A 20,724-nucleotide genomic window follows, 5' to 3' on the forward strand; every position below is an offset into this window, starting at 1 on the left:
TTTTCAGTTTTCAATCAAGTAATGAATTGAACAATTACTGAAGCATTATAATAATAATAATAATAATAATAATAATAATCGCCATGAAAATTCGTGAATGGTCATTTCAATAAGGTAATGGACATCCAGCTGAGTGTTTCTAATTCATATCCTGTCACGGAAGCTATTTTGTGTCCAAGTTCTCAATGACACTTATAGTTGATGAACTTTCCAAGTTCATCTTGCTCCAAGCATAAACCGCATCATAATTATTGTAAAATTGATGAGATTGATGAGTGATTCAACGGTTTGCATTGCTGACTTGAATTCAATTCAATTACTTACTACTTGTAAAATTAAGTCACTACAGCACTGAATATCTTCTTTATGTAGGTGTCGCTAATGGTATATTTCACCACTATGAACAGATGCACACAAACAAACACTCACACACACATGTATATAAACATATATATTTTTCTATATAATCATATGTGTATATATATATTCAAAAGAAGGTCTATAGGGTATAGCAGGACTGAACCCAGAAACCCATGATTGCTAAACAAGCTTCTTAACCATGCAGTTGTGTCTGCACCTTTAAAAACATATAAGAGTTGTCTGTTTGTGTGGCTGTGTGCATGCATATGTGCATATATATATATATATATATATATATATATATATATATATATATTGTGCGGGTGGCACATAAAATACACCATTTTGAGCATGGCCATTGCCAGTACCTCCTGACTGGCCTTTGTGCTTGCTGGTGGCACGTAAAAGCACCCACTACACTCTCGGAGTGGTTGGCGTTAGGAAGGGCATCCAGCTGTAGAAACTCTGCCAAATCAGATTGGAGCCTGGTGTAGCCATCTGGTTCACCAGTCCTCAGTCAAATCGTCCAACCTATGCTTGCATGGAAAGCAGACGTTAAACGACGATGATGATATATATATATGTACACATTTATATAAATTCATATGTATATTATACACACACATACATATATGTACATAGATGTATATGTATGTGTGTGTGTAAAATATACATATACACACACATACATCTATATACGTATATATATATGCATATATATGTGTGTGTGTGTGTGTGTGTGTGTGTGTGTGTGTAGATAGATAGATAGATAAAACCTATAAAAATATACAAAAACAATGGTGACATTAAAATGAAACTATCTATGGTGACATATTAATGTTATGATGTTTTCCCTTCACTATTACTGAATAAGAAAATTCCTTCCTTATATATAATTACTAATGTCGCTAATGAGGCTTGTAGTGTAAAACTGTAGACTTCTATTCTCCATCTCAACATTGTTATATTTTCATTATATTAGATAGAAAAAATAAATAAATATATAATGCAACAGAATAGCATAATATATCCATTGGGCATGTCTTCATCATGTTATATTTTGTATATAATGATAAAAATCTATGTTTAGAAAGCAAGAGAGTGAGAAAGACGAAAAGAATAAGGAATACAAACTAATATTACTAAATAATGAAAGATAAGATAAAAGAATAAATGTTCCAGTAATATAATGATGACCACCTTGTGAGAAATAGATCCGTGAATGACTCATGATGATGATGATGATGATAACAACAACAACAACAATAACAACAATAAGGTTAATAAACAATAATATAGATCTTGTTATATCTGACAAATGTGGTTTTACTCTCATGAGGCAGCAATAGAAAAGCAAATAATAATAATAATAATAATAATAATAATAATAATGATGACGGCAATGATGATGATGGTGGTGGTGGTGATGGTGATGATGATAAATGCATAAGTAGATAAATAAATAAAGATAAAAAACACAAAGCTTAATAATAATAATAATAATAATAGTAATAATAATAATAATTGTGAGGATGTAAGAGAACATTTGATGGAAGCAAGCAAGAAAAAAAAAAGATGACAAAAGGATCCGTAATAACAAGATGCTTGTTTGTGTACAAATAATAGGGAGAGAAAATTTAATAAAGTATTTATATAAGAAAAATAAAGGAGATATTATATTTATGATAAGTAAAAAGATGTGCATGTTGACATAAATGGATGTATTAGAAAATAGTTCCCCACCACCATCCTCCACCAGAGTGGAAAAAAAAGAAAAGAACTTGATAGACTATGTTTTTATGGCAATTACAAACACAATGCCTAATAAATATATATATATGAAATATTTTGTATATATTTATTGTACATATATGCATATATATACTGAGTATATTAAATATGTGTGTATACCAATATATAGAGATATATATGTGTGTATACATATGCACACAGAAACATATATATATATAAATAGATATATATGTGTGAGTGTGTGTATATATAAAATGTATCCCTCTTTCTCTCTCCTCTCTCTCTCTCTGTATATATATATATATATATATATATATATATATATATATATACACACACACATATATATAGAGAGAGAGTGATAGATAGATAGACAGACAAACAGACAGACAGATAGATAGATAGATATAGAAGGAGTTTTTGAAAAGAAAGAGATGCTACAACAAACTCTCTAGGACTATGCTAAATATTTTGCTGAATAAATACATGTTCCCTTCCCCCTCTCCACCTCCCTCCCCTCTCCATCTCCCCCCTCTCTTATATATAAACATACACATACATGCGCATAAACAAACATATACACCTTTACACAAAAATACAAGAAGGGTGCATTTACATGGTAGTTCGACATGCAAGAAAATGCAGCTAAACCTTCTCTTGAAGGATATTGACTGATTTTATTCTCAGGCACCTCTGAAACAGAGCATCATGGCTGAGAGTATTTATGTCCATGTGTTGACTCGCTGAACAATGACCACCAACATACCAACAGCAAATCGGTCTTCATTAAAGTAATGGAGCAAGTTTATTATTCATTTCAGGGTTGACGTTTTCCATTAAGAAAAGCAAATTTTTATCATGTACTAAGAAAGGAAAGTTTCTTTCACTTCATGTTAAAGGTTTTAGATCCAGCTGCATCAAAGGAAACCAAAGAAAAAATTTAATTAACCATCCCATTAATTCCATACATAGAAAAAGCCCTTAAAATTTGTAAAGACAGTTAATAACCAGAAAAAACTGGGTCTGACTGGAGAAGAAAAACCCTCTCAACATTTGAAGAGATAAAAGCAGTCTCACAAAAATCATCTTTAACTGCAAGAAACAAGAAACAGACCCATCCCTCCTTATTAAGGAACTTTAATCACCACTGTTACATTTTTTTACATTCACTTTTCCATATTCACATGGTTGAACAGAACTTGTTGAGGTGGACTTGTTATGGTCCGATGCTCTTCCTGTCACCAACCCTCGACTGTTTTCCTGTATGGTAATGTTTCCTTGATGACCAGATGTGTCTGAGACGATTGAAAATGAAGGATACTGCTTGCATGATGGTGGGACTCACTTATAACTATCATGTGATGCCAAACCTAGAGGACAGTAACATACAAGCAAACACATACACCACACATACACACACACACACACAAACACACATATATAAACACTCATACATTCACATACACACACATGCACGTGCACACACACACACACACACACAAACACATTCACACACACGACATGTTTCTCTGGATTTCTGATAACCAAATCCACTCAACAAGGCCTTGGTTGGCCTGAGCTATAGCAGAAGACACTTTTCCAAGATGCTACATAGTGGGACTGAGACCAAGCAACGAGGTTGGGAACGAAATTCCCTACAAACAGCCATGACAGCTCCCATACTCATGCTTTCTAAAGTGATAGAAAAATAGATCCAGAAATATCCATTCACTTATTCATTCATTCATTGTCTGTTTTTTTTCATGGTAGCATAGGTAGGAGATAACTTATAAATAGTTTCTGTTTAATAATACCATTCACAAGGCTGGTAGGAAAAAACTCCTCAAGATACCATGCAGTGAAACTGAACTCCAAACTATGTGATTGCAAAGCAAATTTCTTAACCTAGCCATGTCTGTGCCTATAATATCTATCTATCTATCTATCAATATATCTATGTGTGTGTGTGTGTTTGTATACACACACACACACACACACACATATATATATATATATATATATATGTATATATATATATATATATATATATATATATATATATATATATATATATATATATATTAAGAGAGAGGAAAGGGCATATATATATATATGCATATATATATATTAAGAGAGAGGAAAGGGCATATATATATATATGCATATATATATGCATATATATATATATATATATATATATATATATATATATATATATATATATATATATACATATATATATATGTATGTATATAAATATACACATACACATGTGTGCACGCATGCACACACATACATACATACATAAGTAATTAAAAGGTCAATTTACATTTTTATTTCTTACTTCAATATTTATAATTACATTTTCACAATAAATGTAATTACATTTTTCCATATATTTAATAAAATTTTCTTTAATGTGGTCTTGTTTAGATTAAATCTAATTCAATATGGTCTTCAAAAATATAAAAAAAAGGAGGTTCCCACCCATTCTCTAGATGTGAACCCAGTTGAAAATTTTATGGCAAGTCATTAAATTAAAGCCGCATTTAAGAACATTCAGAAGCAAGGAATTTTATTTGCAGCAATTCAGGGAGAAGAATGGTATAAATTTGGGGCCAATTTTATTATGAAAGCTTGCTAACATTATGATTAAAAAGATTAGAGATGTACAAGATAATCGTGTTAGAGGCATTAATTATTAAAGTTTAATTATGAATAAATATAAATTTGAATTTTTAAATAGTATGAATGCAGTAAATGATGTAATTTCAACAAAAATGTATCTTCATATTTGAATAAAAATTGTTTTCCGAGTGTTTAATTTTTAATATGTAAATATCATGTATATATAATGTATGTTCAAGTGTGCATGCATGTGTATACAATACAAAGGCTATCTGATTGATCAGCAAGCGTTCACTCATCAGTGAATATTTTAACCTCCAACCCACTAACAGCCTGCATGCTGTGTCATGTCTCTGCCTCTTCTATTGTTCCTACAATGACTCCCACTTTTTTTTACAAGCAAGACTGCATATCATCCAATGAACTTACTTCACTTTCTTGTGATATTTTTACGGTATTTATCTGCCAGATTTCATAGAAAAATACTGCAATCCTTGCTTCATTCCTAGAATTGCAAGCCTCTGAAAGATCACCTCCTTTGTCACTGTTACCTTATATTCATCAGTGTGTCCACCAATAACTCGTTAGTAGATTTTAGTAAAATGCAAACTGCGTGGATGTCATTTACATGTATTACTACTAACCCTTACTGGCTTTCATGGTTTGTTAATTATAAAAAACAACAAAACCTCTCACAAATGATGTTCAAATATCAATTATATTGACTTCAAAAATCTGGGCCTAAGTAATAAAGTATACATGGACAATCACAAATACATCATATGTCACACACACACATATATATATAAATATACCATAAAATATATTATGTATGTACATATAAGAATATATATATGTGCATGAATATATGTACATACACACACACATTCACACACACATAAACATATACACACACATATGCATATATATATATATATATATATATATATATATATATATATATATATATATATATATATATACTTATAAATACATATATATATACAAGTATGTATGCATATTGTAATATGAGTGAGGACAGAATTGATTATTTTCATGTAAAAATCTTTTGCTTCTTCGTTAATTTTACAAGTTTGTTATCAGAGTTACAAGTATCCAATGTCAATTTCATTCATTTAATGTTTTGCAATAATTGATATGCAAATATTAGCTTATTGAAATCTTTTGTCTGAAATTAAACAGAAATTCCTCTCAAAATTAATAAGATTTTCAAGAATGTGTGCAGTATTTGAGAATTTCGAAGAAAAATATTAAAGATAATCAAATAGACTCTGGCTTAGCATTATAGGTGAAGGCATAGCTGTGAGCATAAGAAGCTTACTTCACAACCACATGGTCTTGGATTCAGACCTACAGAGTAGCATCTTGAGAAAGTGACTTCTACTATAGCTCCAGACCAACCAAAGAATTGTGGGCGAATGTGATTTGGTAGATTGAAACTTGAGCTGTTTGATATATATATTTACACACACACACACACAGAAGAAAGATGCATGGAAATACCACCATGAAAGATTGCTAAATGTGAAGAATGCATGGGAGAAGGAGAATCTTTCAAACATAGAATCAACTGAGGGACCAGCCATCAGAGTTAGCAGCAGAATGATAGATTAGGCAATCAAGGATATGAAGACAAGGAAAGCTCCTGGACCATCAAGAATCATTGCTGATACACTTAAAATACCTTGTGGAGTAGGAAACAGCCTAATCACTTGTATAGTTAATCAGGCAATCCAGGAAGGTGTCATCTTCAATGACTGGAATATATTAGCTGTTACAAGAGTAAATGTGATGCTTTGGATAGAAACAACTACAGAGGTATCAAACTGATGGACTAGGTCATGAAAGTTACAGAGAGAGTTATAGCACAACTGATTGGGAATAGAGTTAAACAAGATGAGATGCAGTTTGGTTTTGTGCTTGGGAAGAGTACCACAGATGCCATCTTACTAGTAAGACAGCTGTAGGAGAAGTATCTGATCAAAAGCAAACCATTGTATTTGGCTTTCATTGACCTGGAGAAAACTTTTGCCAGAGTCCCTTGCTCAGTTATTTGGTGGTCTCTAAGGAAGGTTGGGAATAGATGAGTGGCTTCTTAGAGCGGTACAAGCTATGTATAGTGATGCTGTTACTAAGGTGAGAGTCAGCCACGAGTAGAGTGATGAATATAGTGGACAAGTAGAGGCTCGCCAGGCTTCAGTTCTCAGTCCACTTTTATTCACCACAATCCTCCAGGACATAACAGAGGAATTTAAATATGACTGCCCTTTTGAACTACTATATGCTGATGACATCGCTCTTATAGCAGAATTAGAGGAAAAAATTCCTGGTGTGGAGACAAAACCTGGAATCAAAGGGCTTTAAAGTTAGCCTAATGAAGACCAAAGTTTGTATTAACCAGAAAGGAGATTAAATTGTTTCCATCGGGTAAACAGCCCTATTCAATATGTAGAAGAGGTATTGAAAGAAGTTCCAGTTAAATTCTATTTTGCAAACTGAATACACACCAGATTTACTTTAAGTACAATTTCATCTACCAATCACATTTGTGTTGTGTGGACGCCCCCAGACAATATGTAGGCTAGTCCAATACATATTAATAGTGGATGTGATAGCTAGTTGAGAAGCGTCGAGTAGAGCGAGCCAGAGCCATTGGTAGTCTAGACGTCGAGTTCTGTTGAGTCGAGTCATCAGAAGTGAGAGTTTGATAGTTGAGTAGAGGTACACTTTTGGCGAAGGCACGCAAAGCGGAACGTGCAATATAACAATTTGTGAACTTACAAACTTCTGCATTATCCTTAAATCACGAGAACTGCATTTTATTGGAGGTTCCAAAATATTCCAAACAAAGAAATACTACATTCTACAATCTTCCGGTACCAATTTAAAAAACTTATTCACTAACTTTTGTCCATATTTAGTCTGCTCAGATTTCGAATTTCTTCTAATATTAATGCTATATTTACAATGTAATACTGTTGTGCTAATTATGGGATTTATTATACAGTTCTTGTGGTTAAAATGTTGGTAATTCAGTGAGTAAAATTTCAGTAGCTAAGTAAATTGGCTATTAAATATGTACATATACACAAAAGTATATACATACATACACACATGCATGCATACATACATACATATGTACATACATACATACATGGATAGAAAGATAGATAGATAGATAGACAGACAGACAGGCAGACCAACAGAAAGAGCAACAGACAGACATATAGATAAATAGATATATAAATAGATAGTTAGATATGGTTGTGTAGCTGAGGACCTTACTTCTTGGTCAGGTGTTGTTTGGTTCAGTCCTATTGTCCAGCTCTTTGACCAATTGTCTTCTACATTAGGTTTAGGCTAACCAAATCCTTGTGAATGAGTGTATATACATATGTGTGTGTGTGTATATATATATATATATATATATATATATATATATATATATACATATGTTTATAAACATCATACACACACAACACACACACACACACACACACACACACACACACACACACAAGGCAACCTTACAGAATTGTTATCACATTGGACAAAATGTTAAGTGGCACTTCTTCAAGCGCTTTATGCTCTGAGTCCAAATCCCACCAGGGTCAACTTTACCTTCCATCCCTTCAGACTCCATAAAATAAAGTACCAGTCAAGTACTGAGGTTGCAGTAATCAGCTTGACCCCTCTGTCCAAAAGTTGCTTACCTTAAACCCATCAATGAACCAGCATCCCATTCAGGAGGAATGTTGTGATCTTGGTTGCCATGGAAACCAGTAACTGGCCCCATGAGTCCTAGGCTCAATAATATGACTTTGTGTGTGTGTGTGTGTGTGTGTGTGTGTGTGCTTGCGTGCGTGTGCGTGTGTTTATGTGTGTTTGTGTGTAGCCTTAGATCGACACAGTGTGATGGCAGTAAAGGAGCATCACTGCCAAACAGATGTTATAGTTCATTTCCAGTCTTCCATGAAAAACATGCCTGGCCATGGGTAAGTTTTACCTTGCTTGAAAACAGATGAGGGTAAGCAACAGAAGCATCCAACTGTGAAAAATCTGCCTCAGAGAAATTCCATCTGACTCATGCAAGCATGGAAAAGTTGTTGCTAAATGATGATGATTATGACAATGATATATATATATTAAACAATTCAGTGAATTCTCTTGTGAGAGATACCCCTTGGCTATAAGCTTGTAGAATCATTTTATACCTCACTCATATAAAACATACGTTTAAAGTATTGTGCTTGTTTGTTATTGTGTGTGTTATGCATTGAGTTATGATATATATATGTGAGCATGCATAATATATTTAAATATCATTTTGCTATCTAATTACCTGATAATAATTGTAGTTGATCCATGGATTAACTTAACTCCATACCCGGAAGTTCTTCATACTGCCCTGTGTATCTTTCACTCCAAATATGTCCACTGCTCTTGTGAGATGACATTGTGTCACAGGAGAAAAATGCATTTTCGTCTAGCCTTCTACCATCAGATGTCATAGCAACCTGTTGACTATATATCTATTGAAAAAAAAAAAATTACATTTCAAAGTATATAATAATGTAAACCACAATGGTAGCAGAAATAATTAGAATAATTGAAGTTCAAATCCTATATATATAACTATATATTAGTGATTCTAAAGCTTTTATAAATTGCAATGTTGTTCAGAAAATTTGGCAAATTTATCCTTTAAACAAATCAGGCAGCAGTCGATAGAGATAAATAGAGATTTTGCTTCAGTGCACCTAATTTTCAATGTGTCTAAATCTGGAATGCATAAAAATAACAATGTGTAAAGTTTTGCCAAAAAGACAATAGTGAATACAAGCGAAAATGTACAAATCTGTTGAAGCATGTGTAATAGGTGAAAACCCCCAATGAAAAGTGTCGTACAGAATGTGAGCTAGCATCAGTAACTCTCTTCTGCAGTCTCTGGTCGATTGCTTTTACCAGAGAGATATTGCCGAATTATATTTCAAGGTTCCATGGATATTTGTTCCAGCAGACTAAACAACAGATTGAAATTGAGAGAGAATCGTTGAATTAATTACTTCTTAGCTGAGAATAAGACAATTGACATTTTTAGTAGAAGTAACTAACATGTGTGAGAAGCTACAGAAGAAGAAAGGAAAAATGACACAAAACCTTTCAGCAAAGCATAAATCAGAGAAACATACATGACTCAATGAATGTAAAAAGAACATTTGTGATGCCTGTAAGACAAAAACACTCCAGAGATCTTTCTTTGGAAATTAAACTTTAGTCTTTTATATAACTTAATGAAATGTTCAAACTACAAAAGAATCGACCAACCAAAACGTTGGATACATTTGGATTTATTCAAATGGTTTTATAAGACATTCCACAGTCACTATGGTATATTTACTTGGTTGTATTGATTTCTCCTGATATTTATGGGTTTTATGTGTCCCAGAATAAAATTACTTATCCCAAAACATTGCAGCTATTTATTTTGTTTAACCCTACAAAGTGAAAGAATAAGTCATACGGAACTTGAATTGGAAACTATTAACTATTATTCCTTTTAAACCTTTTTGCTTTAGTGTGTGAAATAAATAAATAAAATTTTTAAAAAATAAATATATAACTGTGTAACCTTGACTTTGTAGCATGTGCCATGCCCCTGCTAATTGTTTTAGGTGCCTATGTTGTTGTGCACTGATATGGATACCTACTTTGCCTTCTGTCCTTTTTACCCCAGCAGAAATTCAAAGATGTGACACCTTGAGAGTGAAAGAGTTGCACCTGTACTAGGCTGGTACTTATTTTCAGCAGAGCAGACTGGATTAATGCAAAATGAAGTGTCTTGCTCAAATACAGGACATGTAGCCTGGTCCAGAAATCAAAATCACAACCATATGATCATGTTCCCAACACCCTATCCCCTAGACCAAGCACCTCTACTTTAGTATGTGTCATCTTTATTTCATCCAATAGAACTTGATTTAACATTTCTGTATTTGGATGTTTTGCTTAAATATAATGGCCACTATGAAGAGTGGTGCTTAATAGGTGTGATGGTCTAAATATTATAACTGTCCTGGGCATGATATTAAACTGCAGCCAGTTGTGAGGCTCTAGTTCAGGAGTCCAAGAGTTTCAGAGAGTGTAGAGTTACTCCTTAGTTACCTCTACTTGCATATCTGTTCTGGTCCAGAATGGTGATACATGCTAAGGGCTCCAGTTATGGGTCAAATAGCAAGAGATAATTCCTGTAGCTAAGGCATTAAGGACTTGAGGGAGATGTGTCACAGAAGCCCACATACATTTGGCCATAATCTGATGTCATGTGAACCAGTCCTTCTCCCTAATTGTGAAACAGGCCCTGTTCTTCAAAGGTGAGTTCAGGAGAGTTGAAGATTAACACAATAAACTGTAAGTAACCAAGCAGTAGGCAACAAGAATCACTGCTGTAACTTTCCTTAGAAAAAAAATCATGTATCATCAAGCTTATGGCTAGGCAGTCTTTGATGGCCAACCCCTATAGACATGACATGTGACAGAAAACTGCACTTTCCTGAGTCTCTAGCAATAACATATAATGAAGTATTCTATGACCCAACACATATAACTATAGAATATATACTGTGAAGAAATATATATGTAAATATATTAATAGAGCTACTATGAGAAGGATTCAGGGATGTTGTTATAATTAAAAAGCATTAAGCTAGCATGGCTGTATGGTAAGAAGTTTGCTTCCCAACCACTTGATTTTGGGTTCAGTCTCACAGTGTGCTACTTTGTGCCTTCTACTATAGCCTTCTACTATAGCCCTTGTCTAACCAAAGACTTGGTAGATGGAAACTAATGCATATATGTGCATGTAAATATATTATGTATGAGTGGGTCTTTGTGTCTGTCACCCTCTGCTCAACAACTTGTGTTGGTTTGTTTATGCTCCTTTAACTTAGTGATTCAGTAAAAGAGACCAATACAGTAAGTACCAGTCCTTTAAAAAAATAAATACCAGGGTTGATTTATTTGGTTAAAAAACCCTTTGAGGCATCACCCCAGTGTCTCTGAAGGCCACTGGTTAAAACAAGGGAAAGATAAAATAATATTTAGTGCTTATCAATTCTGACCTAAAATCCTATCCTAAGTAATATGAACACAGTAACTCTCCTTGGCTAAACACTAGAGTAATGTACAAATGTTAAAAGCTCTGTTATCACCATATTTACTGTCAATAAATGTATTTTAATAATGAAGCGATAACACAATGCCATCATGAAAGTGATAACAGACACACCATAATCATTCTGCTTGAGTAAAATCTAATTTGGAATGAGTTTAGTGTAAGAATAACAATACTCTCCTTCTTCTAGAGATTAATTCCATATTTGATCTGGAATCCTTCATCAAAGTAAAATGCTTCATCAAGAATATCCAAAATATTCATTTCAAATTTTGGTACAAAACCATCAAGCTCAGAGGAAGGGTTAAGACAATTGCATCGACCCCAGTGCTCAAATGGTACTTATTTTATCGATCATGAAATGATGAAAGGTAAAATCAACCTTGGTGGATTTGAACTCAGAACATAAAGACGGATGAAATGCAGTTAAGCATTTTGCCTGGTGTACTAATGATTCTGTCAGCTTATTGTATTAAGAAAATCCAAAATATTAATGGATAAGATGCTGAATAAATAGAATCAAAATTTGTCACTCAGTTGTCATCTTGAGAAAAACCATTTTAGTAACAGCAATGTAAAAAATGTTTTCCTGTAATAGTAAGAGTAAAGACCTCCTTCGGTCATGAATGACCATAGGATTGCATTTAGAAAGTTCCCCTCTGAGGCACAAGTTTGGGTAAGGATGTTTGTGCTTGGGCAGCAGTCACCCATGCATACCAGTCTCCCCTCTCTATCTTGCCTATGTTGTCAAAAGGAAAAGCAAAAGCTGATACAGCTTGGACCAGTGACAGCTCATTTCAACAGCTGAGTGAACTGGAGCAATGTAAAATAAAGTGTCTTGCTCAAGAACATAACACACAGCTCAGTCCAGGAACTGAACTCATAACTTCATGATTGAAGCCCAATGTCCTAACTACTGAGCCATGTGCCTGCACATCTGCCTGTAGCAGTTCATAATAAAATAGGAAGTTTCTCTATATCTTTAAAATTCTTTGATGCACCAATAAGAAACCTTTGCATAACTGCATGATCAGTGAGAAATAGCAGACAATCAGAGTACAGCCAATCATCACTCGTGAGCAAGCATGGCTTGGTAGAAAAGTTCAGTGTAGTTGAGCATCACTTATAAACATGTATGCTTTAGTAGCATGCACCATACATTTGATAGTTGGTTTAGGCACTAATGTAGTCACAAGCAGATATAGAAAACCTTTTGTTCCACACAGAGTTCATCAACAGAACATCTAGGATGTGGTAGGTGTAAGGAGAGAGGGTTGCTTATAATTTTTAAATCAAATATTTGCACAGATGTACTTTACAAACAATTTGATTCGAATAACATTCTAGTATTTAATGGTATAAATAATGCCAAGCAGATGAACTTTTAATTATGGAAGTCTTATTGAAACCTTCACTCTAAATTAATCATTTCCAGTTAGGAGGTGACAACCTAATATTTTACTTTATAAAAATAATCGAAATTGAGTTATATTAAAATTACCAGTGAGCTTGTACTCATTTACAGTTGAGTAGACTGGAGCAACATGAAAATGAAGTGCCTTGCTCAAGGACATGATGTACCACTCAGTCCAGGAACTGAACCCATGAGCTTATGATTTTTAGTTGAACACCTTAACCACCAGGCTGTATGCTTTTATTTGCAGATAAATCCTTCTCAAATAAAAATCTATGTCTTAAGAAAAAAATAGAATGATACATTGTGTGGTGCAATATGATATACCCTTAAGTTGATGAGGAGATGTTCATGTTTGATCAAAGGTCAGGCTCTATCAGTGTTGACCTCAGACTAAACAACTACAACAACTCCTATTTCAAGAACATAGTTAAATAGATTCAGATATTTATAGAAATCAAATTAAGTTAGATGTACCATGGGTAAGAAAAAAAGAATTGATAAAACTTTCTCTGTTAATTATACCTCTGAAAAGAACCGACCATTGAAAAGACTTTGGATTAAGAAAAGAAATATCAATCATTGTTCCTCGGGTATTGTAAGAGATAAATAAATCTAATTATCAAATATTTTAACATCATATGGAGAAATAATACCATAATGAATCTTTTGTTACCAAAATTTATGGTAAAATCAATTAGGCAGACACAAATGGTAAAAAAAAAACAACGTAAGGTTTTACTGACACTAACATATGATGTCAAACCTATAATCATATGCAACTAAATAGTATTTATCTAATGATTTTTCCAAAATAATGGAAGATATATATTCTTATTGGTAGACTAATGACATCCTTTTCAATCTTGTTTTACAATTTATTTGCTTAATTTTTAGGCTACAAAAATTATATCGTGAATATTGAATAGTTTCTGTGCCAAACCTATCATTTGAGAGAAAAAGCAATAAATCTATGGAGAAATTTGCGTCAATGAAATAAATCCCCACAAATATACAGTTTCCAATAAAATATCTAGAAGTAACATAGACTAAGATACAAAATATTCTCTGAAAACTACTCCTGAACAAATACTTTTAACAGTTTATTGCTTTCTCCTTCATTAATTCTTTTGTTTGTTTTTTTGTTTTATTAACTGACTGATTATGATAAATTATTTCTTGAAATAATGAAGTAATCAAATTCTAATGAATTCTTTGGCATTATTAGGTCAAATAATAAAACTGAGTTATTTTTGATTTGTTTATGTCTGTTAAGAGTGTGTGGATGTATGTGTGTGTGTGTATGCATGTGGGTGTATGTTTGTAAGTGTGTGCATGTGTGTGAATGTAGGTGTTTTAGTATTTCAATGTATAAAAAGTGTCTTTATAGCTGAGTGTATGCTGTGTGTTTTTTGAGTGTACATACACATATTCCTGTCAGTATATATACATGTAGTCATATACATACACGCACGCACACACACACATACATACACATATATACTCATATATATATATATATATATATATATATATATACATGCATACATACATATGTATGCATATATATGCATGCATACACATGCATGCATAAATATATGTAAGCATGCATGTATGTATGCATGCATGCATGTATGTATGTATGTATGTATGTATGTATGTATGCATGTATGCATGCATGTATGTATGTCTGTGTGAACGTGCGTGTATGTGATATCCATATGTATAACTGTTTGAAACACTTTGTGCATATATATATCAAAGTTTTTGTGCCCAGATATATAGATGTTTAGATATATTTCTCTCAATGTGCTCTATGGTTATGCATGTTCTTACCTTAGTGTATTTCTATGTATGAAATATGAAAAGAGGAGTAATTATTTTTCTAGTGTGGCACAAAGGTCAGAAGCAATTATCTCAAAAATTTCTAAACAAGCAAATTTATTCATTCAGAATCATTTACAATTCGTAACTGCAGCTATTATTTTTAGTTGCCTTTATTGCTATAAATGTTACTTTTTTTTTTCATCAATCTTAAGCTGAACTTATTGGTGAAGATTCATTTTCATAGTGAAATTAATTTTTGCTATGATTAGTTTAGATGAGAGAAGAACTTGAGAAGGGAGAATGGGTTTTAGCTTTAATAAAACTGAAAGTAGTTTAAAAGAATCAGATATTCATTTCACTAAATTTTAATCTTCCATAAATACAGAAGAAAATAACGAATGTTGAAATGTATAGTTAACCAGCAAGAGCTATTTATTAGTGATAATCCCTTGGGGACAAGAATAATCTTGAATTACAGAGAAGGGGGAAAAATTTGTAATCACTAAGAAAATGTGGTTTAAAATCTCCAGTGTTTGCTGACCTGACATATTGATTTCCAATAATGAATTGCAGAAGTGTCCCTTAGTCATCTAAAATGCTCAGACTGTGTTATTTTATACCAGTGATCAAATTCTTTATATTAATCTTTGTGAAAATGACATACTAAACAGGCAACCTTTAAAGTAAAGTATTACAACAGCATGGCAGGACATAAATTCTCATAGCTTCTATCTATTAGTTAAGTTGATACTCTGTCATGAATTTAAATACTACATCCCTTTCCTTACAAACAAAGATCCCTGTAATAAGAAATAATAACATGAAAGAACTCACTTGTGTAGCTATAGGCAGCTTTTTTACCATTGTAGATGTCCTCCATTCATTTTCTAATTCATTTTCTGGATAAAGGTGACTTTGTGATTTTAATGAATGGGTAGTTTTATTTATCATTTCTTTCTGATTTCCGGTGTTGATGACAGGGTTGTTAGTTCGAGAGATCAAATATTTCTCTTCATTCTTTATCCGACTTGGCGTAACTATTTCAGCTCTGTGTGATGCATTTTTACTATTGTTGCATCTGACAATGCAAATTGATATTGAAATGACAACTGCCATTGATACAGTTACTGCTGCTAAGGTAATAATTACTACCAAGCTCAGATGTATTCTTTTATCACTATCAGAATGGGCAACTGCCATCTTCTCAGAAGTTTTGTTGCTAACTGTTAAAGTTATGGAGAGATTGCTTGCAGCTGACAAAACTGGAATCCCACTGTCTTTGACAATGCACTGCAAATAATACAACCCAGCATCACTTTGATAAACAGTTCGTGAAAATGTTAACACTCCAGTGTAAGGATTGATAGTAAAAAGTTGTTTGTTATTTCCACGGATTATTTTGTAACGAAGAAATGAATTCCGTGGACTATCGTTATCTATAGCTTTCAAAGTGATAATTTTTTTGTTGTTATGTGGTTCATAATAAACATCCAAATTAAAGGGACTGATGCTCGGAAAAGTAAAATATGGAGCATTGTCATTTTCATCCATCACTTCAACTACAACATTAACTGTGTTGTTTAGGGGAGGAATTCCATTGTCTTTCACCAAAACTTGGAATACATATATGTCTTGACGCTCGTAATCCAAAGCTCTTTTTGTTAAAATAAATCCATTGTCAGTAATTTTGAAAGGTAAAAGTGTGGCATTTTTGCCATACAAAGAATAAGTAAGCTGTCCACCAGCACCCATGTCTGGGTCAGTGGCATTAACAAGTCCAACAGGAAAATTTACCTCTTCATTTTCATAGGTCAGAAATTTAAATGTCTTTTTTGTAAACTGGGGCTGTACATCATTTACATCAACAACTTTAATGAAAAATTTTTTCTCAGTCTGCAGAGGAGGATGTCCTCTGTCTTGGCAAATTATTTTAACATTAAATAAATTCTTTGCTTCTCTGTCCACAGAATTCTTCAGAAGCACTTTGTATTCCTTAACTTCCATGGATCGTAATTGAAACCTGTCATGATCTAAAGAACAAGTGACCTCTCCATTTCGTCCAATATCATTATCAGTTACCATGACATAAGCTATGAAACTTCCAACTTTAATTCCTTCTGATATTGTTACAGTGTTTTCTGAAAAGGCCGAAACAAAGTTGACATCTATATTTGGTGGGTTGTTCTGTTGGTTAGTGACTGTGATCAAAACTATAGCAGTAGAACGTAGTGGAGGATTGCCTCCATCTTGAGCATCAACAAAGAGCTTATAAGACAGTTTTTGAATGGAGGGAAATTGTTTTATAGCAAATATTTCTCCTGTGTTTTCTTCTACTTGGAAATAAGATTGAGCAATGTCTGTTGTTTTAGAACTGAAATGATATGTTACTCTTCCATATCTACCAGAATCTAAATCTTTGGAAGATAAGACAGCAACTGGTGTATTCATTTGATGAGTATGTTTGATAGAAATATTGTAAATACTCTGAGAAAATACAGGCGGATTGTCATTTTCATCATTGACTGATATTTTTACATTTAATAAACCTTGCTTGGATGGAAATCCACCATCTTTGGACACAATTTGAACCAAGTAGTTTTCCCTTAATTCTCTATCAAGTTTGGCTTCCAGTGTTATTTCAAGTTTAGCTCGGCCATCAACTCTCTTAGAAGTAGACAAAGTGAAAGGTTCATCTGAATTCTTTCGAAGTTGATATGTGATTTGGGAATTCAGAATGCCAACATCTTTATCCACTGCATCTGGAATTGATTGAGTTGTTCCTTCTTTATCATTTTCATCAAAAAAGAGTTCGACTTCTTTATCTGGAAATTTTGGTTCATGATCATTAACATCTTTGATAAAGACCTTAATTTTTAAAATCCTCATGAAAGTTCCTGCTTGATGAACTGCAATTTTGATAGTTTTAAAACACTCTACATTATAAACACAGAGTGTTTCAGCATCTAGGACTTTAGCTGTGTACAACTTTCCTGTTCGCGAAACATTGAAGAGGTCTGAATCACTTGTAGCACTCTGTTGTAACTGACTGAATCTAATTAACTCAGGATTTTCAACAGGTATACTGTCCAATAGTTGTGTGTCAGCTGCAATATCACCGACATAAGTACCCGGACTTTTTTCCTCTTCAACATAATAAGTTAGTTTCCCGCTCAGGCACTGAGGGAACAAAGCAAACACTATATACACCAATACTAACATATTTATACTCATAAGCTGTTACATTCAAAAGATCATAGCATCGATATTTTTCTGAAAAAGAAAAGAAAAAGAAAAGAAATTTAGTTGGAAAATCAGTCAAATACATTTATAAATTTATGAACAGATTTATAAACAAAATAAAATGGGTAAATATTTCATAAACAAAATGTAATGAGAGAAGCAATAGCTAAGTTATTTTATATAAAGTAATTGAAGATTATTTGTCTTTAGATATATTATTTTTGTATGCTATTCATTAGAATACAGAATGAATTCATAAAGAGCTAAATTATAAGAATGAAATGTGTATTGTTAAATAGTTGCTGTACTATTGAAATGAAAAGGGAAATGGAATAGAGTAAGTGATTCTAGAACTATTCACAGGGTAAAATCTGAATTCCGAAGAAAATGGCCATATCTAGGGATGGTAACAGTTAGTCCATGGGAGAATTTGTAGAAGAGTTTAATAAGTTTAGTTGTTGTAAGGAATGAAGAACTTAACGTTTCAGAGCCATTGCAATTTGTGTGAGAGTGAAGACAAAGAGAATTGTTGTCGTCGTTTTTGTTTTAGTTTAACCAACAAAACAACAAAGCCATTCTCTTTCTCTTTCCCCCACTATCAATTGAAGGATAAGAGTCATAAATAACATGTTCCTCACCTCTCATGGCAAATGAACCTATAAATGTGGTTCTATGAACTCTCCTAAAAAGATTCAGATTACTGACAGGGGTGGGGGAAGCTTTGCTCCTGCTGTCTGGGAGGAGATATATTAATATTAGTACAAGATAAAAAGATTTATGTAACATACTTGTTATGGTGCAGTGGTATGGACATTATTTTGTAATTGTAGCAAAGAATATAGAAGTTGGAGGAAAAAGCAGAACAGTAAGACTGGGATAGATTATTGAACTTGGGAGAAACATCACTGATGCAACAATCAAGGCAATGTCCTCATTTATGATTAAAAAGTTTTATACAAGCAAGCAGTCTTCAATGGAAGAAAAACTAATTTTAATTATGTAATATATTGCATGTGGTGAAATACCCCACAAAAGATTCCTGAGAGGTAGGAGTATCATTAAATTAATTGAATTACAAATGATCAAATTAAAGAGACACCAGAAAACTAGTGAAAATGAAAGATGTTCATTTACTGACAGAAAAAAGAAAAGATCACAAAGAAATGCGCAAGGAAACACAAGAGTTAGAAACTTGATTGTCTATATTTCTAAATTTGGATAACTTTGTATGACAAGAATCCTGACTCTTTTTAATAAAGTTCTTTGTTGGAAAGAGAAATAATTTTTCTAAGCACAGGCATGGCTGTGTGGTAAGAAGCTTGCTTACCAGGTTCAGGCCCAATGCATGGCACCTTGGGCAAGTGTCTTCTACTATAGCCTTGGGCCAACCAGAGCCTTGTAAGTGGGCCTGGTAGATAGAAACTGAAAGAAGCCTGTCACACATATTATATATATATATATATATATATATATATATATATATATATATGTATGTATGTATGTATTTGTATGTCTGTGTTTGTCCTCCCACTACTACTTGACAACTGAACTTAGCGGTTTGGCAAAAGAGACTGATAGAATAAGTACTAGGCTTACAATGAATATGTCCTGGGGGACAATTTGTTCAAATAAAGGTGGTGCTTCAGCTTAGCCACGGTCAAATGATGGAAATGAGTAACAGGATAAAAGAAAGAATAAAGATCTAACAGCTATGTACAGATCCTTTTGTTAGTCCAGCTAGACTTAGTACATTTAGTACAAATACTATTAGAGTAGTTGTAGAGCCTATTTTTAAAATAAACTTGGTGAATATAACAAGTAACAGACTCGGATTAATTCAAATAACTTTGTTCCTTACAAGAAATTCTGCATATGTCAAATCAAAAATAAAGTAAATAATAAGATTTAGTAGCTTTAAACTTTAAATATTTTATAGGAAATAATTAACATTTCAGTCTGCAAGAAACATAAATTTTAAGGAAGTTTCATACTTCAGAAAAGCCAAGTAAAATATATTTATACATGTTGGTAAGTGAATAAATGTTAACATGTATTTTTGTGCAGTTATGTGAGTGTGTGTGTGTGTGTGTGTGTCTGTGTGTCTGTGCGTGTATGTGTGTCTGTGTGTGCAAATATATGTAAATATATATATGTGCATATTTGTGTATGAGTTTCTCTGTGTATGTGTATATGTATGTATATATATATATATATATATATATATATATATATATATATATATATATACATGCACATATACATACACACATATATATGCATGAATATATATGAAGATGTCTAAACATTT

At 32.9% G+C, this 20,724-nt stretch overlaps 1 protein-coding gene across 6 annotated transcripts in view; it reads right to left on the reverse strand.

The window, feature by feature from the left end:
* The window catches only part of LOC106879393 (protocadherin gamma-A4), a 318,370-nt gene that overhangs the window by 8,386 nt on the left and 289,260 nt on the right, over nucleotides 1-20,724 (reverse strand). For 4 of the 6 annotated variants that reach the window (XM_089362739.1, XM_089362738.1, XM_014928939.3 and 1 more), the window contains 2 exons: nucleotides 16,011-18,446; nucleotides 9,104-9,293 (listed from right to left, as the gene is read on the reverse strand). In XM_089362739.1, the coding sequence (XP_089218865.1) occupies nucleotides 9,132-9,293; nucleotides 16,011-18,407 (2,559 nt within the window). In that variant the 5' untranslated portion in view covers nucleotides 18,408-18,446 and the 3' untranslated portion in view covers nucleotides 9,104-9,131. Of the gene's footprint in view, nucleotides 1-9,103; nucleotides 9,294-16,010; nucleotides 18,447-20,724 lie in introns of those variants that run through there. The other 2 variants (XM_089362740.1, XM_014928925.3) reach the window with 2 other exon arrangements.

The sequence above is a fragment of the Octopus bimaculoides genome, chromosome 14 (genome assembly GCF_046866305.1).
Source record: "Octopus bimaculoides isolate indiv1 chromosome 14, ASM4686630v1, whole genome shotgun sequence".
NCBI classification, from domain to species: Eukaryota; Metazoa; Mollusca; class Cephalopoda; order Octopoda; family Octopodidae; genus Octopus; species Octopus bimaculoides.